Source organism: Amblyomma mixtum, chromosome 3 (assembly GCF_055824585.1).
Source record: "Amblyomma mixtum isolate Tamu chromosome 3, ASM5582458v1, whole genome shotgun sequence".
NCBI classification, from domain to species: domain Eukaryota; kingdom Metazoa; phylum Arthropoda; class Arachnida; order Ixodida; family Ixodidae; genus Amblyomma; species Amblyomma mixtum.
This window is the reverse complement of record NC_143014.1, coordinates 179,131,427-179,154,403: the sequence shown is the minus strand read 5'-3', so window position 1 is coordinate 179,154,403 and position 22,977 is coordinate 179,131,427. Positions and strand designations below refer to the sequence as shown.

General features: G+C 45.0%; 3 protein-coding genes and 2 non-coding genes across 7 annotated transcripts; all 5 read right to left on the bottom strand.

Moving 5' to 3' along the window:
• Positions 1-1,568: 1,568 nt before the first annotated feature.
• Positions 1,569-15,140, bottom strand: LOC149352857 (small ribosomal subunit protein RACK1-like). Of its 3 annotated transcripts, none has more exons than XM_089582068.1 (6): positions 14,804-15,140; positions 14,482-14,653; positions 14,089-14,236; positions 6,199-6,294; positions 3,629-3,769; positions 1,569-2,323 (listed from the first exon to the last, which is right to left on the bottom strand). In XM_089582068.1, the coding sequence occupies exons 1-6, from the start codon at positions 14,910-14,912 to the stop codon at positions 2,144-2,146; spliced, it is 846 nt and encodes a 281-aa protein (XP_089438194.1). In that variant the 5' UTR covers positions 14,913-15,140; the 3' UTR covers positions 1,569-2,143. The 3 variants fall into 3 exon arrangements, with proteins under 3 accessions (XP_089438194.1, XP_089438195.1, XP_089438193.1); XM_089582069.1 differs by having other exon boundaries at positions 6,205-6,294; XM_089582067.1 differs by having other exon boundaries at positions 6,091-6,294; positions 14,804-15,132.
• Positions 8,700-11,487, bottom strand: LOC149352858 (uncharacterized). Its single transcript, XM_089582066.1, has 2 exons — positions 11,348-11,487; positions 8,700-10,522 (listed from the first exon to the last, which is right to left on the bottom strand). The coding sequence occupies exons 1-2, from the start codon at positions 11,367-11,369 to the stop codon at positions 8,934-8,936; spliced, it is 1,611 nt and encodes a 536-aa protein (XP_089438192.1). The 5' UTR covers positions 11,370-11,487; the 3' UTR covers positions 8,700-8,933.
• A 4,595-nt stretch (positions 15,141-19,735) lies between the features above and the next one.
• RpL7A (ribosomal protein L7A) lies at positions 19,736-22,901 on the bottom strand. Its single transcript, XM_089582065.1, has 5 exons — positions 22,748-22,901; positions 22,535-22,652; positions 21,273-21,422; positions 20,140-20,491; positions 19,736-19,950 (listed from the first exon to the last, which is right to left on the bottom strand). Exons 1-5 carry the CDS (start codon positions 22,760-22,762, stop codon positions 19,776-19,778), a joined length of 810 nt encoding a protein of 269 aa, XP_089438191.1. The 5' UTR covers positions 22,763-22,901; the 3' UTR covers positions 19,736-19,775.
• On the bottom strand, positions 20,027-20,103 carry LOC149352856 (small nucleolar RNA SNORD36). The gene has a single exon (XR_016291967.1). It is a non-coding gene; the product is annotated as a small nucleolar RNA SNORD36 (small nucleolar RNA).
• On the bottom strand, positions 21,157-21,227 carry LOC149352855 (small nucleolar RNA SNORD36). Its single transcript, XR_016291946.1, has one exon. It is a non-coding gene; the product is annotated as a small nucleolar RNA SNORD36 (small nucleolar RNA).
• Positions 22,902-22,977: the final 76 nt, after the last annotated feature.

The window sequence follows — 22,977 nt, the reverse complement described above, 5'->3', positions numbered from 1 at the left end:
GCATGTGTGTGGAAAGTGGATGCGCAAGCCTGTCATCCCGAAGATGACGAAGAGATCGTCGGCAAATGAATCGAATGAAGTGAGGTCCATGTCGTCATTACCGATCAAAAGGATTATTGTGCTGTGTGATCCATCGCAAGGACGAAGAAATTAGAGTGGCAGTGAAAGTGACAAGGATCCCGTGCGTTATTGGCACTACCACGCGGCCGCAGAACAGGGCAGTTCCCACCTACCGAAGACCAACCTATGGCCTGGTGTCGATGCCTGGCAGCAAACGCGAAGACCTTGGCGATGCACAACAACTAAAGAAAGCGCCACACTGCAGTTCGGATACGGGTAAAGCGTCATTTTCGCAACAGTGCGGGATGCGCCGCCAGGTTATCATGATTACGATGAACATCTGTCTAGTCAACGCTACATTATTCAGGACACTTTTAACTATATGTTTTGTCACCTTGCAAACAGCTCGGAACAAAGCATCCGGTGTCCACGACTTACTTCGCGCGGTGCCGGTCATGGAGCGCGAGTTCACACTTACTTTCAGAGCAGAACGGACCACTAGAAAAAAAAAGGCATGCAGGGCTAAATGAACGAAGGATGGAGATATACGAAGGTCCCCACAGCTAAAGACACTAAACCTCATAGTCCTGGGGCATTTTGATGGTCGTGAACTGCTTGTACAACTTTTTTGATCAGACTGCCCTGCTTGCAGAAAGCGTAGCACAACAATGGCTTCACGAATTTTCATGCGATTTGCTGCATTGTGTTCCTTGATAAATTCTTTATGCAGTGACGTTCCTGTATTTCTGAATTACTTTCTCATTTTTTCACTCTGTCACAAATTTTACATGATGATAAGTGCATTATGCAATTGTAGACCGTGTAGAAAAAATTCAGGGCACTAAAAATATTTTGAGAATGTTACTGCATCAACTATTCCTTTGGGTAAAACTGAAGAGTGACTGCAGGTTCCTACTATGTTTGGCATATAGCAATATAGATAGTAAACTTGCTTTCGGCAAGTTTGGTATAGCAATGAAGAAAATAAAAATTTATAGTGTCAAGACTACTTACAGATAGTGCAGTGAAATTTTGTATTTAAGCATTCAGTGGACTTCCCAATAAGCATGCCGAATTTCATTCCTCTATGCCGAAAAATAAAAATTTCATCTTGTACCCCACACTTTTCACTGCCACGCCCTTAACAAACTAGTTTCTCTCGCATGCTGGCCAGCTAGCTTACACAAGCAAAATTTTCCTTTCTCCTCGACTTTTAAGGGAAGGCACACTATACGTCTGATGCCATCACAGCACCCCTTCACCAGGTATTCCTCTTGCCTTCCGCAACCTGGGGTATTTCAGGTAGTGCTTCCCTGAGCTAGTCAGTTTGCACATGCATCTGGAGGCAGCCCATCACAACGCCTTGCGCTATGCATCAAGCACTATTATCAAAACTGCAGGGCAGAGGAACATGGCAACGTGTGAACAATGCAGCACTCTCGATGTTGCTACACTCCGGTGGGACATAGCTTGTCTACCAAGCTATAAGAACCGACTTAAACACAGGATTGCAGAAAGCATTGTTTTTATTTTATAGTTGTCCATAAAAGCGCACCCTTTGAAAATTATTACTAGACATGTCACACTTGCTCCAGCAAACTGCTTCTGTTTCAATTAAACAACATGTTTCTGATGAGAAGCTGGCACTATGTTCATAAAACAGCCCTTTTTTTTTTTTGCACACACAATAAAAGCAACTACATTACACTCAAAACCACTGCAATTTTATAAACTGCAGAATTCCCAAAGAATGAAACTCACAAAATTGAAATTATGCAGATTTATTTGAAACACTGCATACTAATATATCAAACAGAAATTTTGAAAAACCAGGGCACACTAACACACACAGAAAGAATCAAGCGTAAGGAGCAAAATGGGACATCAGAATTTAAATCTACGTAGGATTCAGTCAGATAAACCATTTGCCTTCAATAAACAGACTGCAGAAGAGAAAGAGCATAAAATGTTTGTTTTCAGACTTTCCTTTGTTACCACGAGAATCAAGAATTTGTTCATAGCCAGTATTCTCAAATCAAGATCCTTCTGAATTCACAGAACACATAATATAGCAAGCAAATGCTCAATGAGTAACGCCAATAGAGACTTGCCAGACTCTTATGAGACTGTCGGTATAGCCAGCAAAGAGTGTTTGACCATCAGCTGACCATGCTAATGAAATGCACTGTGGCAGTTCCGTCTTGGCATTTGGTGTCATCACTTCAGGACACAGTTCGTCCACTTGGCTGTTGTCTTCCAAGTTCTATAGGGGAGACACCAAGTATGCTATTGTTACTTAACCACAGTTTTACTCAGAGTACAAACAGAAGTCCCCTGCACTTACATGATTATCCTCTCTTAAAAGGGATCGCTTCCAAGCTAAATTATCAATTAAACATTCTCCCTACCCTTGTCTTAGCAGCCATGCCAAAGTTAGCATTTACCTCAAGAAGTCATGCAAGTAGACACGTGCATCTTTGACCTCATATTGTTTTCTGTCAAATGCACAACACTAGGCCTAAGAAAAGAGAAGTGGTAACTCGGGACTTATTCCTAGCAGGCACTGCACTTCAATAAATTAGCAAAAACGACAACACCTTGCATGTGGAAGATGCAAGACTTTCCCATAGCAGACTATATTTGCACTTATCCTTTTCCTCACACTATCTTGAGAACACACCTCATGTTATATCTGGCACCAAGATAGGAATGTAGTGGTTTTTTTTTTTTTTTGCCCTCCAAGAAAGGTGCAGCAGCTTCAACCACATGGCTGGTGAGCTGTGAGGAGAAGCCAACTTTAACGGGGGGGGGGTCAAAACGCTGCATGTGCAGGCAAAAGGGAGTGTGTAAATGAAGGTGGAAAGGAAAGAAGTAAGAGTGGAACACGCTGCAGAGTGTGGCACACAAGTTGTTGAGAAAGGGAAGGCAATGACAGAGCTGCATGGGGTAAGGCAGCAAAAAGAGAGAGAGAGAGAGAAAGGCAAATTGGCGCAGGACTAGGGACGAAAACACGAAGTAGTGGTGGTAGTGGCAGCAGTGACATGGCAGCCTGAGCATGCATTATTGTGTGGGAGGCTCTGCCATGTTCAATTCTGTTACATGCTTTCTCTGGTTGATCCAAATGACACCAGAGTGATGCAAATCAAAAGTATGACCATCATTCTGCTCTTGGTCATTGTGTGCCCTATTCATAGTCCTGTGCAGGCTTCCTCTACAGTGCAGTACAGACTAATAAAGTTAACATTCCAGATAGCGCATAACAATGCCCCCAAGTTTCTGTTACCACCGACACAAGTACATCACACATATGCTCAGTTTCACAACATGCCAGTACAACAGTCAGTACAAAACATTTACAAATGCAGTTTCTTTTGAAAGAGGCATCATGTGCAACCAAAGTACTCATTGATAAATGTACAAAACGGTTGTTTACAACAGGTAACACAAAAAATTTAAAGCTAAACTTTGTCTCATTAACTGATGATGGCAAAGTAACAGGTTCCACAGTTTGATCTCTTAGAGCACGTCTTGAATTGATTGATCCTGCACAAGCAAACAGAATGCTTACCCAAATCTTTATAGCAGGCCCTGTGGCTACACAAAGCCAGTATCTGCTTGGACTGTAGCACAATGCATTAATTATGTCCTGGTTGTCACGAACACACTTGAGCTCACTCTTCTCCAAGTCCCACAAGTTGGCTTTGCAGTCCTGGGCAGTCATGGAAGAGCAAGCGATTTTCATACTGCAGGCAGACTTAAAGAAACCAAACTGATAATGAGGAAGCAGCACTCAGCATTGCAGGACACAGTGGTCAGTCGACACAAAATGTTCCGTTACATGCTGTCATCATTGGGCAGGCCTCTTTAAGCAAGTAATAGCAATAACACCTGGCGATAAGAAGGCTCAACCTTTTTATTTTCCTTATACTGCTCCCTCCATTACAAACCCGATGACATAAAATAGCTACCTTCAAGTGTGAATTTAAGAGTTCCCCCCACCTCCAAACAAAACATTTTCCTTGAAAAACCATACCGACCCGACCCGACCCGACCCGACCCGACCCGACCCGACCCGACCCCCCCCCCCCCCCCCCCCCCCCCCCACACACACACACATTTTTCAATAAAGAGAATCCAAGGAATGCATGAGGCAAGTAGCAGTCCTCCAACCCCACCAAACCATCCCCTTTAAGATTTGCCTATAATGCCACCTCTGCTACCTTCCATTAAAAAAAAAAATGCAACTGCAATCAGACATAACTGAAATAACAAGTGATGAATACAATGTATCACTGTGCTATGCAAAGCTCGCTCGAACCCATACGCACTGTGGTACAGTCGACAGCAAAAGTTTACGGGATGCGAATGCACAAGAGAAAATTTAATTCAGGTTTGGTTTATGGTTTGGTTTATGGGGTTTAACGTCCCAAAGCGACTCAGGCTATGAGAGACGCCGTAGTGAAGGGCTCCGGAAATTTCGACCACCTGGGGTTCTTTAATGTGCACTGACATCGCACAGTACACGGGCCTCTTGAATTTCTCCTCCAAAGAAATTCAGCCGCCGCAGCCGGGAGAAAATTTAATTCAGCGTCGCCATGAAACCCAATTGCCTGAAGTGCCTGTAAGCATGAGGGGAAGCGTATGCCCCATTCACTGGTCATCACCTGGTGCTACAGAACTGGTTGCTCTGCAAGCAGCTTTTGCCTGTACTCTGAAAAGACAATGTGCAGCGTGAGTTACCTCCCCTAATTCTCGAACTGCACTGCACATCAGTGAAACAGGTACATGATGACTTCACTTATTGTTGACATTAACATAACAGACTACACACTGATGCCTGTGGACTACACCACAACATTGTGCTACAGTGGTTCCCTGCTCACTGTAGTGAGCAGGCAAGGAAATCCCTAAGGAGATCCCCGTTCTTTTCTCTTGCAGTGATTGAGTAAGACTTGTGCAGCACTCACAACGCAGTCTGTGGTGAGACCCAGACTGTCAATACAGTGCACTGACCCAAGCAGCAACTTCCACATACTGTGTAATCCGGACAGGCATGACCACACTTGACTCCACTAGGTTTACCTTGATGTAGGGTATACTAACAACTTCAAGTAGAAAATCCAATGTTCCAGCAACCCACTATGCTGAGCATATGAGAAAACTCTGAACACTTAACCTGCAGCTTCAGTCGTTTTACAACGTCACGCAGAACGAAATCTAAGGTATGACAAAATCTCTTCTGGTCAGAGAATGAGTTCATTTTGCACACTGAAAAGTTAACACCCACCAAAGGTTTGGGTCAATAGACGACTACGTTTCAGCTTCCATACGGAAGCCTTGTTCACTGCAAAATAAGCCATTTAAATACATTTCAATAATCGGTCAAAGCATCTTGCATACATTGGTGGCAGATTACGTTCATTGCGATCAAGTGTTTTCTTTTTAGACTGAATCACCAGTGACTCCAGGTATTGCCGTGAAAGGCCATTCCTTTCCTTGTGATGATGGAAGCCTCTTCCCAGCAGCTTGCCGAGTACGCCGATATGGCATACTCGGCAAGCGTGCTCGAAACAACTTTCTCGTTTTTCACATCGTTCGTGTGCTCTTTTAAATGCCTTTCAAAATTCACACTCTCGCCTATGTAACTATGGTTGCACCCATCACAAGGAATCTTGTGCACGACGCCAGCAAATCTTTCTTTTCTTAGTTTGTCTTTCACTTTCACCAGCTCGTGCCACAACTTGCGGTGCATGCAGGACATGTCCCAACGCTTCACTTATGGCAGGTACATAAGGTATGGCAGCACATGATTGCCATCCGGTTTCGCTTCGTGCAACAAGCAGCGCTCCATAGAATCCACAAAATTCTTGGGATAGCCACTACTACTTATTTTGTGGATTCCATGGTGCGCCGCTCAGTCATGGCTCCTGTGCACACATGAACACGGCACTCAGACTACAACATTCTATACTAAATAAACTGCTCAAGGCTTGACAGTAAACTTACAAGGCAGCAGCTACAGACACTCACCTTGCCACCTGAAGCGCAAAGTGTACCATCAGGAGACACAGTGACAGTATTGAGGTAGCCACAATGGCTGTACTCTGCACGCATCCTGCAGTTTGCTAGATTCCACACCTTCACCTTCCAGTCCCAGCCACAGGAGACAACCGTGGGGTCCCCAGGTGTGGGTGAGAAGCGCACACAAGACACCCAATCTTCATGCTGACTATCCTGAAAAAACACACAAAACTCTGTGTAGGCTAGCTACAACTTACTATAAATCTACTCATTAAAGACAAGCTGCATGAGGCTTTTCAAAAGCTAAGCTAGGGTACAGGTCAAGTATGACACAAGTTATTACGAACTGAAACATGCACAACAAAGGAACACAGCCACACATAACTGGCTACTATCATCTTTCACCAATTTTCTCTGCAAGCATTATCAGGAACCCATTAAAGAAAGGATTTTTTTTTTCAAGTGAAGATTGGCACACAACCACATTCATTTATTGGCACGGTAACCACTCTCATGAAAATCAACAGACATGTTAACACTCATACCAGCACAAAAAAGGCAAGTACCCGGGGAGAGCTTGGCTGCCTCACTTTCTTTGGCACTATATTTAATAAACATTAAAAAGAAAATAACTAGTTAAACGATTTATGTAATATATATTGCTATCATGTTAACGTATAACATATAATCATACATATACGTTAAGGGCGCTGAAATGCAAGCATAACTTAACCTTAACCCAACTTATGTGTTTCCTTCGAAGATTTTATGGGTTTTTTCAATCCCCTATGTAATGCCCATAAAGGGCCTTTACGTAAAGTAAATGAGGCAAGATCTTTGAGGTATGTGTCATTTTTGGATAGCCGTGGCGGTAGCGTGAAACATTGAATTGTGCAGTGCGGTGATGGGTGGAAGCTTCAATTCATCAAAGAGTGGGTTTTGTGTGCGCGTTAAAGTTAGCATTTTTAATGACACATATTTCTTTTTTCTGTAACCTAAAAAGAATCTTAATATTAGTTGGCATGGTAGTGCCCAAAATCGACAACAGTAGCTCAGCGCGGAAAAGAACAATGAATTATAGAGTAGCAATTTAATGTTTTGTGCCAAAAAAAAAAAAACAGTCATGACAACAAGCCGATTGTGCGAGCGAGTTTGGAACGAATGTGGGTGATATGCGAGTTCCAACACCTATTCTCATGGAAACGGAAGCCCAGGCTTTTTACTAGTGATGTTATTTCTATGTCATTAGAGCCAATAGGTTGATATCAGTGCCGATTGTGCGAGCGAGTTTGGAACAAATGTGGGTGATATGCGAGTTCCAACACCTATTCTCATGGAAACGGAAGCCCAGGCTTTTTACTAGTGATGTTATTTCTATGTCATTAGAGCCAATAGGTTGATATCAGTATCTATTTGTTGTTGTGAGGGCGAAATAATATAGCTTTTGTGTTGGGGTGTTAAGAATCAGTGAATTTGAAATGCGCCAGTTGTTTATCTTACTACCTTCGTACCTTACTAGCTTTGACTTGCAGTTTGGGTAAAGAAAGGCCGGGAAAAAGCAAGGTAGTGTTATCAGTGTAAATTATGAAATGGCTAGTTGAGTCGATGTTAACTATGTCATTAATGTAGATGTTAAATAATAGGGGACCTAGAATGCTGCCCTATGCAACACCGCACTGGACCATTCTCAGCTCAGATCTGAAATCATTAATTTGGACCTGCTGCTGGCGATCCCGCAAGTAGCTCTTCAGAAGGACCAAGAAGCTACCACGAAATCCATAATATTCTAGTTTTTCAGTAACAGTTCTGTGGTTAATGTGGTTGAATGCATTTGAAAAGTCGATAAATAACGCAAGCATGTACTCTTTACACTCAAAAGCTCCCAAAATTAATTCTTTCAGGAGGAGTAGTGCACTTTCTGTCAAGCTTTTTTTTTTTTGTGAATCTGAACTGATACGATGTAACAACGTTATGTTTGTTTAAAAAGCTGCTCATTCTCTCATGAATTAATTTTTCCATGCCCTTAGAAAAAACAGGATGACTTGATATTGGCCTGTACTTAGTCATGCAGCCTTGATCTCCCCCTTTGAAAATAACGGCAACTTTAGCAACCTTCTTTCAGGGGAAACGCCCGTTATGAATATTAAATTAATTGTGTTAAAAGAGGTCTTGTTATGTGAAGCACATGCTTTATCGGAGCTATCTGCAATCCGTCAACATCGTAGCTTCTGCTGCTTCCAAGGGACAAATATGTAGTTTGAACTTCTGCCATTGCGTCTTATACAACAATGTGACTTATGCAACGATGCGGTATATGGGAAAAAAAATGACACATCACAGTGCACCATCTTTTGACGTGCCCAGTAACGATGTTTGAAAAGAAAATCAATGTGTAAAAGAGAAAAAAAAAGCTCTAACGCAGCCCAATCAGTGTTCCGCTACCGTGATCCACTTCCCGGAGACCCAGCTGCACCTGTACGATGACAGGTGTGCGCTCCTCAAGGCCAACCATGCATGCACAGATAGCGCCTCGCCGAAGTGGGTCACAGTACGGAACGTGAGTCACAGTAGCAGAACATGGGTCACAGTAGTGCAATGTCTTTTTTTATTTTTTTTTTTAATGTTAACCTATGCAGTGATGGAAGCAGCATTTTACTTTTTGGAGCAGATTTCGGAGCAGTAAAAATGCCAGTTTGGAGCAGCCATTGGTGTTTTCGGAGCAGAAAAAATACCAGTTTGGAGCAGCCATTGGTGTTTTCGGAGCAGAAAAAATACCAGTTTGGAGCAACCATTGTTGCTTTTGGAGCAGATGGCGAATAAATTACGCCAGTGTACCTCCCGTGTTGAAAGCATCACTGAAGCGACTGACAATTACAGCTATTTATTATGAAACACACTGTACATTTCACACAACAGTCAACACGAATGACAAGAAATGAACAATTAAGAATGTGAATAGTTACAGATGGTGTGATAAAACAAGTTAAATATTTAAAGCACCAGTTCTTGTGGCAGAAATAGATCAAAGCCAAAAAAGGGGAGCCCTCTGTGTCCACACCTATCTCAACAACTTCCTTCCAGTTTCCTGGACATTCAACGTCAAGAGATTTCAGCTGTTCCCCTGTCAGGTCACGGTACACATCACTTCGCACGAAACGGCTGAGAACTTTCTTGGTCAGCTGCACCATTTCTTCGTACAGAATGTGGAGTAGAGGTTCAGAGCGCTGGAAAAGTTTCAAGAATCCAACAAAAAGATCTGCGACATTCCTCAGAAAAAGTGCCTTTGGGAAGAGGTCTTTCCTGCTGAGACTTTGTCGGAGGCGCTTGTACATTGTGCCAGAAGAGTGAGCCGTTTGCTTCACGTCTAATAGCATGGACTTAAGTGCCGGATACTGCTCAATAAAGCGCTCAAGGGCAGGACCTAGGGTGAGCCAACGTGAATTTACATGCCGAAGGAAGACACTTTCTGGCAGGCCAAGACACTTTTGGTGTGTTTTGAGCACAGCACTTTGAACAGCAGAGTTTTTCAGGTAGTAGTACACATCTAACAAAGTTGATTCCACTTCACTGCCAAACGCTTCAATTCCTTTTGCAAAACTGTTGTGAACTTTGTGCAAACTACACTCTCCTGTGTCTAGCAGTGCAGGATTTACATCTTCCTTAAGCTTTCTTTTCAAACTCTTCATAACATTTGGGCCATCACTGTAGAAGCTCAACATATTCCTTTGAGGAAGGTCTTGGATGCCTTCCTTCACGTGTGCAAGTAAAACATCTGAGGTTGCACTCCCTAAGTGAAATGAACACAAGTGCTCCACCACAACCTGCTTGCAAACTTCAGAAAAGTACCTAACTACAATTTCCAGCTGTTGGCACCGTTGTTCCGGAAGAGGAGTTTCGTCGATTTGGATGGTGTAGTACACATCCGCCTTGTTAAGTTCATCAACAACTGCTCTCTTAAAATATGGCCCAAGGCCATCCGACACTATATACGAGACTTTTTTTCTGCCACACTGAAATTCTTTTGCAACCTTTGAATCTGGAAACATCAGAGGGAAGAGCGAGGTTGCGGTGTCCCCCCATGAATATGGTATCCCAGAAACAGCCAAACCAAGAACAAAGTAAGTCTCTGCCAATGTGACACGATCTGCTTCAGATACATCCGGTCTTGCGAGAAGGCATGATGTCAACAGAGCTTGAGCAGCAGCAGGCTTCTTCAAAACTCCCAGCTCATTTCTGTGTTGCTTGCAAGCTTCAACGTGTTGCTTATTAGAAGCATGCCGTTTCACAGCATTTACGCCATGTTGTGAGCAGTTTATAACTTTGTTGCAGATAATGCAAGTGGCCTCCTCCTCTTTTGGTCCTGCTCTGCACCACACAGCAATACAGCCACCATTGCCATCCTCTTCATTTAGCACCTGGGCCTTAAACTTGCTTTTCCGCCCTGAAATAATGAAAAAAAAAATTTTTTTTTCAGACTACTGACAATTGACAACTGCTGGCTCGGATTGTAAAATACAAATAGATATACACATATAAGCTTACTTCATGTCAATCCAATACGCGCCAAAGACCTTTAAACTGATGTCTGAATCTGAAGTCACACTGTTTCGGCCGCCTGCTACTAGCGAACTACGCGCTCCGTCAGCGCCTATTTGGCCTCGTTTGAAAGCCCGCGCTTTTATTTTTACTTTCTTTTAAGCAACCGCGAGCAACACGCAACATGAAAAATTGTACAAAAATTATACGCAACGTGCGATTCTATTGCGATTTAAACCAAGTGACCAATGCGGTTGTTTTCGATCGGCTAAAATAAAGGCCCGCGCCTGCCACCTGAAGCGTGCTAACCCTAATGTCGTCGAGTAGTTCTCCGTGCCCACTGGTGCGAAAAAGTCTAGGTCTGCGTTATTTCGGTCAGAAACGGAAAATGAGTCAGGGTGCAAAGCGTGCTCGTTATGCTGTTCATGCTGCCAACACCGCGTTGCCACAGTACGCGGTGGACAACAACAGCGAAGTACCGAGCCTTCGACGTCGCGCAACAACGTCGTGACTGAGGACGTTTCCGCGTGCACAGTGCCGACTCCAGCCGCATAACGATAAACACCGCTACCGTGACTGAAAGAACTGGCGAGACGCGCGCCCGGGAAAAGGTGACGCAATTTCAGTCATATCGCCATCTGACTTGCGCCAGGAACTCAAGAACGTTTAAACGCGGTGTCGATCTTACAAAAGGGTACATAAATCACCCTGAAAAATATTCGAAACTTACCTCTGATCGTTGAAAGCGCCATGTACCCGGTAGCGAACCTGAAGGCAGCCCACAAAGAACACGACTACAGTGTTCTAACACTGGAAACACGACGAACAGCTTGCCAACGTGCGCCGTGTAAACATGGAGGCGGGCGCGGCTTGACCCGGCTACGGCCAAGGCTACAACAGGCTTCCCTGGATTTTCAATAATGATGATATTAGACATGTTTTCGGTTTCTGTGTGGCTTGACGCTTGACGTTTTTTTGCCTTCGTTTTCGCAGCGCCGTTTCGGCGCAGATGCGGCGCAATTACTAATAAAAATGCCTGTTTGGCGCAACATGTAGCAGCATTTTTCTTTTGGCGCAGTTTGGCGCAATTGGCGCAGCACTTCCATCACTGCCTATGGGCAGACTCACATAATCTCGCCACAATCGGTCTGCATGTGGCAGCGGCAAGCGCTTGCAGAGGGCTGCTTAACAAAATTCACATTTGGGCATGGGAAAATGGAGAATGCAATATGATTAAATGCGCACTTCCTCTTTCTCATAGATTTCTCTTCTACAAGATGCATGTCATCTGTCTGTAAAACATGTTCTGTATTCTTCGCAAGGCTCCCAAGTGAAATTTCAGTTTACCGCTAGTCAATCAGTCACACTCTGTTGGCTTGCAGAGTGATTAAGTGTATTCTGCACAATTTTTATCTAATAACCATCACAACTCAAGTGGTAGATAAACCATTCTCTTCTGTTGGCTTGCAAAGTGATTAAGTGCTTTCTGCACAATTTTTATCGCCTAAGCATCACAACTCAAAAGGCAGATAAACCATGCTCTTCAGAGTAATTACATATTATCTACATCGAAGTGCGGGCAAGGAGCTACAAGGAAAGCTATATAGCTTGCACAAATCTCCACAGTGAAGAGTCATTGACCAATTCATCCTCCTAGAACTGCTAGCCATCCTGGCAGCTTAATTATTACAGCGACTACCACAGAGAGGCAATAGACCCAAATGCAACCCCTTTCTTTTTCCACTTTTCTTTTTCCTTTTTAGCTACAAAGACATAAGAAAGACTAGAGTTTTGCTCTATACCGACATAACCGTGCTTGAGTGAACTTTAATGAGACATTACTCCCTTGATTGAAATCTACCCTCCATTCTGGAATTTCCTCACTATATCAGACTTATATAGTTCCCACTTTGAACTGTTGATCTATTTGGCTATACCCTACCAAATGCTATTTGTTCTGGTTAACTTAGTCAGTAGAGTGACTGTCTTGAAGGGATAGCGGTTACAGGTTCAAAAGGATTCACTCTTTTTTTCAAATGAGAGGAGAGCACTCTGGTGAATGTTAACCGTTCTCTTCAACTGAAAGCTACTTCATGCTGGGAATTCCCCTAGGCATATTAAACTAAAATTGTTGTCTGCTGGTGAATGGTTAAGTAAAATTTAAAAGCATATTGTTTATTTTTCGTGCTTCCCTTCACCACGTTTGTAACAGGAATTTACCAAGTCTTCATACAGAATCAACTTCTGCTGGACTAAGCCATGTTCCAACAAGAAGTGCTATGACAACTGCACAACAGTTACACTGTACACTGCGCACTGAGGGACAAAAACTTGAGAATGTTTATCCAGGCTTGGAAATAAGTGCACCACACTTATACATGCAGGTTACAAAAATACGAGCCGAGCAGTGAATCAGAGATCTGAAATGCAGCTACTTCATTAGTTTTTTTTTTTTTTGGGGGGGGGTCTTAATGAGTGGCATACAAATGCAGTACAGCTCAAGACTTATGTGTGGCTGGTAGATCACAGGATCAACCTCAATTAGAAAGCACAAACTTGAGTTGATTTCTGACTTTAGCATAGGATGAGCAGAGCCCACTGCTCTTCTTTCACACACATCACCAACAAAACAATGGTGACATGCCAGCCCTTTCACCCACACTGTGACCACTTCCTTCGCTATTGAAAGCAGTTTATACACACAGCTTGCTCAGACGTCACAGCAACCACCATGCTGAACCAGGAGCACTGCGAGAAGGTGCTCATTTCTGTGATCCACTCAACAAAACCTGCTCTGACCTGCCCTGCCAAAGCTCTGCATGGTTCACCACTATGGTGGCCGTGACATCAGGCTTTTGAGCTAGGGCTCTCTGAATCTTCTGAAGAAATGCTAAAACCAGCAGGCATGTTCACATCAAGGAACTTCATGCGTCATAGCATTAGAGGCAATGCGAGTACACTCACTTGTTAAAGTGCATTGCAGGGGAAGGCACATCAGCAATAAGATGCAGCAGCCAGGTCATTAGAAAACCAGGTTGGGAAGCAACTGTGAAACAGGATGTGGTAACAAATTCATGCCAGGAAGGGCACTGCAGCAGATGTAACGCACGCAACCTTTTATAAAGCAGGACTAGCATGATATGGTTGCTGAAAATGCCCGCTCTCAAAAACATCACAATTCGCAAAGCATACATGCAACCAGCTGAGCTACAAACACAAGTGACGGTCAACACGTGACACATCTGTTTGAAATTTGACAATTTTTTCAGATAGGAATGCCGATGCATAGTCCTTAATAATATTTGAGCATCCTCGTGTATTAATAAAGATCATACATCTGGTTAACACTATGATGGAATGTGTTTCACCATGCGACTAAACACAATGCAAATAAACAAATTCAATGTAAACCTCAGCAAGAATCTGCTGCTAATGAAACAAATAAGGCAGAATGGTGGCACTCAATTTTACCTTGATGGTATACTTGCACTCTGCTAAGGTATTCCAAAGTTTGATTGTTTTATCCCTTGATCCTGACACAATTTGTCGATTGTCTGCTGAAAACGCTGTGCTGAGGACATCTTTTTCGTGACCTTCGAAGCGACGGGTAGCAGTCCCCCTGCAAAAGCATCCGCAGGCGTACATGGTGGCTAGTGGAAGAATGATTAAGTAAAAAGTTATAGCGCAAACATAGACAACTACAGGGAGGGGGGGCACATACACAAGCGCTTGTGCCATCTTCCTTTGGTTGTCTATGTTTGCGCAAAAGCTTTTTTACTAAATCATTATGCGCAAACTCTTCCAAAAAGACGTTTTAGTGAAAGAAGCATGTGATAGAAAACATTAGTCACGTGGCTCACTTACACGGCGAGATCCCAAAGTCGCAGAGTTTTATCCCATGAGCTGGAGAGTGCGTACTGACCATCACAGGACATAACAACGTCGGTGACAAAGTGGCCGTGCCCTTTCAACCGTTTTCTTGGGACGCCGTAATTGATATCGTCACGGGTAAGTTTCCAAAGGATCAATGTTTTATCTGCAAACAGCAATAAAACTGTAGCTACCTACACGCATCAACAAGTACTTCTATGAGGTCCACACATGCCGATAAAACTGGTAAAGACCTCCACCTTATCAGGACTAGCTGTGTTAGTTCGATCACATTCCAAAGCAAATGTTACCACACCTCGAGACGATGAAAGGAGCGTATCGGGGAACTTCGGATTGGAAGCGATTTGCGTCACCCATCCATTATGGCCCCGCAGGGTGCCTCGTAGATGTAATTGCTCAGTCATAACGTTATATAATACCGAGATTCAAAAGGATGTGCAGGATGAACTATAGGCGCGAAAGCCGCACCAGCACCACCAGCACTTTCTAAACTATTTCGCAGCTCGCGACTACCGCGAGTACCGCCATGTTAAGACATATGACGCATGTGACGACAATAGAGGAAGATGGTTGCCAGGTGTGCGGTTGGGCGAGTAGTGCGAGCAGCATGGACCGTAGCCATAGTTCACCGCCCTGTTCTCCGCCGCCACGGCCTAAGCATACGGTTCATATGGCCTGGAATGTCTCAGCGTTCCTGTATATGTTCCGCATAATACAAGAACACTAGGGGACTAGGGTATCTCGGCGCCTAGCTAGCCTAGCGGCCGCACCCACCGCCGCGGGAAATTTTGATTCGCTAGTAGTGATAGGAATGTAACCCAAGATATGATTTTTTTTTTTTTATCCAGCGTGCATATCTCTTCCCGCATGGGTCAACTGCAGTGATCGCTGCCACTGCACTGACTTGAAGAGAGCTGTCGATAAAGTCCCATATTAAATGATTTTGAAGACCCCGAACAGCTCTGACCTGCTTTGACCCTCAAAACCATAGAGCTCAGAACGAATATAATCCCTTCTGAAGGTTTATACTGCCCGTGCGGGGAACGAAAGCACGTGTCATCGTCACCGCTGCTAAAAGACAAAGGCAATGAATGCCACCCCCAGTGATCTGCGTGGCGAACAGGCGGGCCCTCTGGAGTAGCCATCGCTGCCCATGAAGCTCGGGGGTCGAGCTGCAGTTTCCAATATTAAATTGACAAAAGCTTGCAATGCAAGTGCACCCAGGTCAATAAAAATATCTGGTTTTCATATTGGTATGTATTGGTCTGATATCCCCAATAGGTATATTTCTATAGGCCCTGTATGACCTATAGCTATAGGTCCTATGGGACCAATGCTCCCAATACACTTATTGTATATGACCAATAGCTGTTGGTCTTTTGGTCCAATTAACTTCTCTATAGGTCCCATAGAAATTCAAATAAAACCAATCAAATCCAAATAGGACTCATATAGAACCAATAAGAATCTGGTATTGGACCCATACAAATCTCTATTGGAATTTTTGCTAGGGACATTGCATTATTTCAGGAATTTTCAGCCTTGGCGTTTACTTCATCTCCCGAATATCAGCATCTTCTGCATCCTTGGAGTAGCAAAGACTGGCGCTCGCGCAGACTGGAGGTCTCTCACGCATTTGCGATGCCGGGTTCCTCTGCTAAATTTCTACCTTCACAGTTCTAGTCTGGCGGTTTCTCCACTGTGCCCTTTTTGTGCCGAACCTGAGACGGTGGATCACTATACCTGCTGTTCTGCCACCGCTTCTCTTCTTTGAGGAGGCGCCTATCATAAATTCCGTTTCACCAGCTGGGTCTGCCTGTGTCCACTGCGGTTGTTCTTTCCTTTGGCACTTCTTCGCTTGGACGAAGCAACAGGAGTGCGCGCTGTGCTGTACAAAATTTTCTTCTGTAAACACACTCTCCCATGCTAAATTTAATTTATTTTTGTTTAATTTTTTCTCTCTTTCAGTCGGTGCAAAATTGTACCGCTACATGCGTTGCATTCAAATTTGCACATAAAGCCATCGTCCCGTCTTCGATCTTCTAGCTAACAGGTCCCCTGTCGTTGCGTCGTCCAATCTGCCAGCCTATGCCCTATTGCTACTCCTTTTCCTCCTCTATAAACGCTCCTCGCTCCAGCAGTTCACCGCCTCTGTCTTGGCCACTCCCCCGTAGTGGGTATGTGACATTTTATTTGAGGCCAACCAACCATCGACGCTGTGGTGGGCGTTTGTGTGCTGTGCGGCTGTCCCAAGCCGTCGATCCTCTGCCTAGGTTAACACCTACCCTAAGCATTGTTGGCCTGCATTTACAGGACACGGGTAAAAATAACCTTACCCTGAAAGCGCTAAAACAGTCCACTTACTCCATCATCCATCTTCTTAGAAGGGTTTCACATTCACGAGCTGGTCTAGACGAAACAGACAATCTCAAGGTGCTGCATGCCTCTGTGCTCAGTTGCATTCTTTACGCCTCTACTTACCTGAACCTCTCCTGTGCGGATAGATAAAATCAATGCTCTAATCCGGATGGCTACTAAAGCAGCGCTCAACCTGCCAGAGAGCACTACACGGACAGGCTCTTAAAATTAGGGATGCACAACATTATACAGGAACTTATAGACGCACATCGCCACACACATATAGTACCTTCGACTGGCTGGCACAGAAACAGGACGGCATATACTGGACTCTCTCGAAATTCGCATAGCCGATGCAGGCCTCGCTTATCCTCAAACTCCTTCCTAAGATTGTTCACCCTGAATACCATCAATACTGCAGAGTCTCACGAGCCAAAGCGCTCCATAAAGAATATGGGACTTCAGCAGATGTGCGCTGGGTGGACGCCACGTGTGGTCCAGATCGTTCAGTCGCTGTGCCTTACTATCCAGTAGCCCCCGCACTTACCCACTTCACAGAAAACCCCCCTGTACTTTGAAAGAAGCAGAGGAAGCAGCTATAGCATTAGCCGTCGCCCAAACCAATGCGGCTTATATAGTTACCGATTCCAGAACAGCCATTCTTCTTAACTTCGCCCACGGACGTGTCCATCCCCCCGCGTGGCAGATATTGAGAATGTGCCCCCTAAATTCCGATAGGTGTATTGAGCTCATGTGGGTGCCGGCTCACTCCGGCAATCCCGGAAATGAGGCCACCGATAACATAGCCCGAGGACTTAATTGCCGGGCAAATGGCGACCCCAGCCAGGATTTCTCGAGGGAGCGGGCACACACGTTTTCAGAACTCACACAAGCACGCCTTACCCGTCGACGCTACCTCCCTCCCCACCCCCGCCTATCCCAATCCCAAAAAATCCTCGGAGGCGACTCCATTCCCGAACTCTTCCCACCCCTCAGCTTTTATCCTACTTCCGCCCCGTTTCCCCAGAGTGCACCCTCTACGGAGAATCGCACGCCACCCCGAACAACATCCTCTTCGGCTGCCCTGCCGATCCTCCCCCGCAGGGACAGCCCACCATCGGAACATGAGCCCTCCTTACGTCGCAGAACCCGGACACCCAACTTTGCTGTGTGAACCGGGGCGCCAGTGCCATGGCCCTACGTGGCCTGGACACATGCGCGTAATGTGAGGGCAGTGCAGTGGCCGAGACCTTGAAGGGTCCATACTCCCTTGCAAAATAAAGTTTTCCATTACAGAACAGTATTGTGAAACTAAACAGAGGTTAAACCAGCTCTCTCGCACTCGGCTCTCATTACTTAAAAACTGCAGGTTTATTAAATGTGTGTAAAATAGTGGCATAATGAAGGAAAACATTGTCCCCCCAAAATTATATGCCTTGAGGAGAAGCCTCGTCTTGTGTACCGCATATATGCTTTTAGTGGGGTTAGCTTTGGTTACAGTAACTTCGAATACAGCACACATATGAAACTCATACAAAACCTGTAGTACTGAAAATGCCCGCCAACATGATCCTTGATCAAGACATTGTATGTGCAACGGACTGAGACCCACTTGGGGACAACCCGAGTATGTCTGAACATCCCGACGTGGGCATCATCCCAACTGGCACTGAAACTCCGCTGGACGTCCAAGGGAGTTTTGACCATTGAATGGGGTCATAAACTGGACGTCTGTGTTGTTTCAGAGTACCTCGTAGTTCACAGTACATTTGCGGTGAGGGAACTACCATATGCAGACGATATCGCAATTTGGACAAGCAAAGGTTCCCGGCAGAGAAAGAACTGCAAACGGCCGCAACCTGCATCAAAGAGACAGTCAGAAGGTGCGGGCTCAAGTGCTCATCCTTCAAGGAGTAGAGCAAGTACGGGAAGTACTGATCAGAATCCTGGGACTATGGTTGCAAAGCAACAGGAAAGCCACGCACGCAATCCAGCTACTAAACACGTTGACCACTCAAGTCACAAGAATGATACGGAGAGTGGCAAGCACACTGAATGATAGAGGAAGACTGTCAGACTAGCGTAGGCATTGGTCATCAGCAGTGTCATATGGCCTACCGTTCATCCTTCTCAAGGTAGAACTCAATGTAATGACCAGAACAGCATGCAAGAACGCCCTAGGTCTACCACCCCACACTGCCAATGACAGGCCGAAGCCCTAGGCATTCACAATACCTTCGAAGAGATACGGGAAGCCGCCCTGCTATTTCAGAGAGCACCTTCTCAGAACACAGGCAGGCACATTTTAACGAAAGGAAGCTACCCTGCAGACCTACATCTTATCCAATCCACAATGAATCCAATATTGATGTCAGCCCACTCAAGTGAACGAAGAAAAAAGGCCCGGATACACTACGTCTGCCAAACAGTGATATGGAGGAGTGCGAAGGCAGTCTCCATAGGCCTACAGAAGTGGAAGCTGTAGTGAACGCCAATATTCAAAAAATGACATTCTCCATCTAAAAACATACAAGTCCTGCAATGGAGTTATGCATATCCGACCATATCTGCAATACCTTCTATGAGTGGTAGCATTGCATCCACCTCACAAAATGAAGGGCAGCCCTTCTACAGTACATTTTCCACATTAATGTGTCTTGCCACTCCTAAAGTTCAAACCACGGTGTGTATAAATATAGGGCTTAGCGTTGATGGCAGACTTCTTGCCGACAACCCTGCAGTATTAAACTTATTCAGCACCTGCTGAAAACACATAAGATGCAGATGCAGGACTGTGGTTATACCGCACAGTATGCACTGCTTGAAGGAACTGCCCCCCAGTAAAGTGAACAGAAAACGAAAGCAGAAATACTGGCAAGGGGGTTTTATTTGACACAGCAAGATGGTCTTTAAGCCACCTTCTGGGCCAACTCCTTAGCACGTGCCCTCTCAAGCTTGGCAACACGAGCAGCCGACTTGTTGCCCATGATGCCTCCGCCCCAGTGTTTCCGGATCTCCTCGTAGCGCTCGTTGAAGTTCGTTTTGATGGCTTCAACAAGCTTGGAGAGATTAGAACGGTCTTCCCTGCAAAGCCAAATACATACAAAAGTAAATAAAATGAAACCAGTCCACAATGTCAGTACCATCTATAACTTCAGTGATGGCTCAGAGTTAAAAAGCTCGTAAATAAAATACCCTCATTAGTTATCAGGTATTGAAAGGAACTCATCCTAGCAGGAACTGAGAGGTCAAACACCACCCAAGGACACTCACGGATTGGTCTGAGCCAAAGCCAGGCAACTGCAAGTCTTGCGTCGCACAACACGTCCCAGCCGAGACTTGTTTTTCACGATGCAGTAGGGCACACCCATTTTGCGGCAGAGGGCTGGCAGGAACAGCACCAACTCAATTGGATCCACATCATTGGCAATGACCACAAGTTGGGCTTTCTTCTGCTCCACCAGTGAGGTGACCGTGTTGGCACCCTGGCGAACAACAGGGAGACGCTTAGTGGGAACATCCTCTCGGCCCCTCGCCTTTTGCTCAGCACGCTGGAGCAGCCGCTGCTTCTTGGCTGCCTTGGATTCCGGCTTGTACTTGTCCAAAAGCTTGAACAAGTTTGTTGCTGCAACATAGGTACAATGAGCATTAAACTCAACTTATGCAAGAATTGCAATTAAGGGTGCTTGGTTTAGAATTTCAGTTACACACGCAGTAAAAGCTGCTGAACTGAAAGGTGGTCCATTACACAGCAGTTCTCACAAAACATTTAAATACCCTTTCTTATCCTGTTGCACTGAATTACTACTTAAGCAGGTCTATACTGCACATAGTGAGTGTATACTGAACACCATATCAATGTGTGACTGTGCTGGTAACTTCAAACACAACGCTGCACATTTACATGCATTTATTTAGTGGAAGTCATGTCTGTACTGGCTACAACAGCAATGTTTAATACAACTGGAGTCTAATAAGGCTCCTCTGCGCTATTTTTGTTTGACATGCAACTGGAAAACAGAAGGCAACAGGAAAGACAGCAAAGTCAACTTTAAAAGAACTGCTGCTTTAACCAGGACCACTGGTTTCAGTTCCTACTGCTACACAACTGGAAAATATGGCATTCACCAACACCACAGTGGCATCCACGCTGGTAGACCATAGTTGCATGCATACTTAGTTTGCTTATAGCCACCTACTCAGATGGGCATCATGAAAGCTTTGCATGGTCCACCCTCATGGCACCCGTGACACCACATGCAGACCATATCTAAGCTATGTGGAGTTGTGCTAGCTCAGAGCAAGGATGATTTTTCCACACAAATAATTCAGGTGAAGAAATTCAAAAGGCATCATTGCCAAGCACAAACTTCCACAAATAGCTGCACAAAAATGAAGCCACCAACCTGTTTGCCTGTCCAGGCACTGAGTGAACTGGTTGATTGGAGGGGGCACCTTGATACGCTGGTACAAGATTGCCCGTTGACGCTGAATGCGCACATACTTTGGCCATTTCACAAAGCGGCTGAGATCTCGCTTCGGTTGGATATCCTGACCTGCAATGTGTAAAGGGCAGTTCTGTACAGTGTCAACGACCATGAATGCCCTCTGTACTTAGGCAGGCATACAACATTTCACAAGCTGCATGGAAGTTTACTATAGGCACGAGACAGCACTGCCAATAACTGCAGTGCATCATGCATTTTTAAACCTTCGAGAAGGCTGGTTGAAACCCTATCTTGCTTTCAAATTAGTTTACAAATCTTCCTAGATTATAACCTCATTTCAGGTACTGTAGGCATGATAACTAATTGCGAAGACAGCCAGTGCCTCCCATGTTAAGACTGCTCCTAAAGCGCTTAAGTTGCTAGATGTGCCATGCACTTCCTCAGTCACGCCATTTTGGCTCAGCAGCAGGATCAAATGCTGTAGTACAAGTTGCTCGGCTTTCAAGCGCGATTCTGGGCTGCACAGACAGTGCTGAGGAATGACTGCTACTCGCTGGCTAGCAGCAACATGGATGGTGCCAATGGTATGATTATCACAACACTTGTCCAGCAAAATATGGGGCAAGATTCTGGCTAGCATAAAAAGCCCCTTAACAGACTTAAAAGCCTATCTGAAACATGTAGTCAAAAAGGCAGTGCGTTATGCTGCAGCTGGTGGAATCAATGGAGTGGAACTCCTGGCACTTTCCTCCATTAGGCTACATAAGTCGATGCGAGCAATCATTAATCCGGCAGAGCAGACACTACCTTGCCAAAAACAGCCCGGTGGGTGAACCTCTGGCGTGCCTGCGCAAACCTCTCCGGCCCCGATTGCCGCAACATGGACACTCGTCTACACGTTTGTGACAATCGGGCCGGTGAGCATGTTCACACCGACCACTGTACCATCCCAAAAATAAAGCAAGAACTTGAAAGCGGGCCCCAAAGGTTGGGCTTAACTTCCACACGTGGCGAACAACGTACACAATCCCGTACCTCCTTTACAAGGAGAAAGAATGAGCACCTTGTTGCTTAAATCTCCTTTTTTTCCAGATAACGCAGCAACTTAAAGCGTACTACGAGGCGGAAGATGCGTCCATACCTGATAAGTTGGCTAGGGCCTAGCCTCTCCACGAGGCATCATAGGCCGTATGCCACAGGCATTCTAGCATGTCACTCACCAATGCTAAAATTTCTAGGCCGCTTTTCGAAAAGCGGATTCGTCACTTTCTTCTGTTCAGGTTTCCTCACAGCCAGCGGTGCTGCTGCGATCTTCTTCTTGCCCTTCTTCCCTTTAACCTGGAAGCAATGGGCCACATTAAGCTTCACTGTCCTCCACTGCGTGCTGCTAATATCTGAAAACACAACAGGCATAAAAATTTTAACGGATTTACCTTCCTTTGCACCATGTTGACCTGGCAGAGGTGTCCCGCAGACAAAAAACGAATTAACTATTACGATGACGGCCGATTACTGCTCACAGCAGTCGTGCCGTGCGAGTGAAAGGCCGTGTCCCCCCTAAACGCCGTTTATAAAGAGTTCTTGTTGCCAGACGTATGTGATCTTCGGCTACAAAAAGCATTCTTAAACATTTATAAGTACACATTAATAAGAATTTATACAA

Coding starts and splice junctions, on each gene's coding strand:
- LOC149352858 (XM_089582066.1), bottom strand. CDS start 11,369: ATGGCGCTTTCAACGATCAGAG. Junction 10,523..11,347: donor GGCGCTTTCAACGATCAGAG/GTAAGTTTCGAA, acceptor TCATTATTTCAG/GGCGGAAAAGCAAGTTTAAG.
- LOC149352857 (XM_089582067.1), bottom strand. CDS start 14,912: ATGACTGAGCAATTACATCTACGAGGCACCCTGCGGGGCCATAATGGA. Junction 6,295..14,088: donor AGTGCAAGTATACCATCAAG/GTAAAATTGAGT, acceptor GTGTTTTTTCAG/GATAGTCAGCATGAAGATTG. Junction 2,324..3,628: donor GGCCTGCTATAAAGATTTGG/GTAAGCATTCTG, acceptor TCTCCCCTATAG/AACTTGGAAGACAACAGCCA.
- RpL7A (XM_089582065.1), bottom strand. Junction 20,492..21,272: donor GTGCCTGGACAGGCAAACAG/GTTGGTGGCTTC, acceptor CCTATGTTGCAG/CAACAAACTTGTTCAAGCTT. Junction 19,951..20,139: donor GCTTTGGCTCAGACCAATCC/GTGAGTGTCCTT, acceptor TTGGCTTTGCAG/GGAAGACCGTTCTAATCTCT.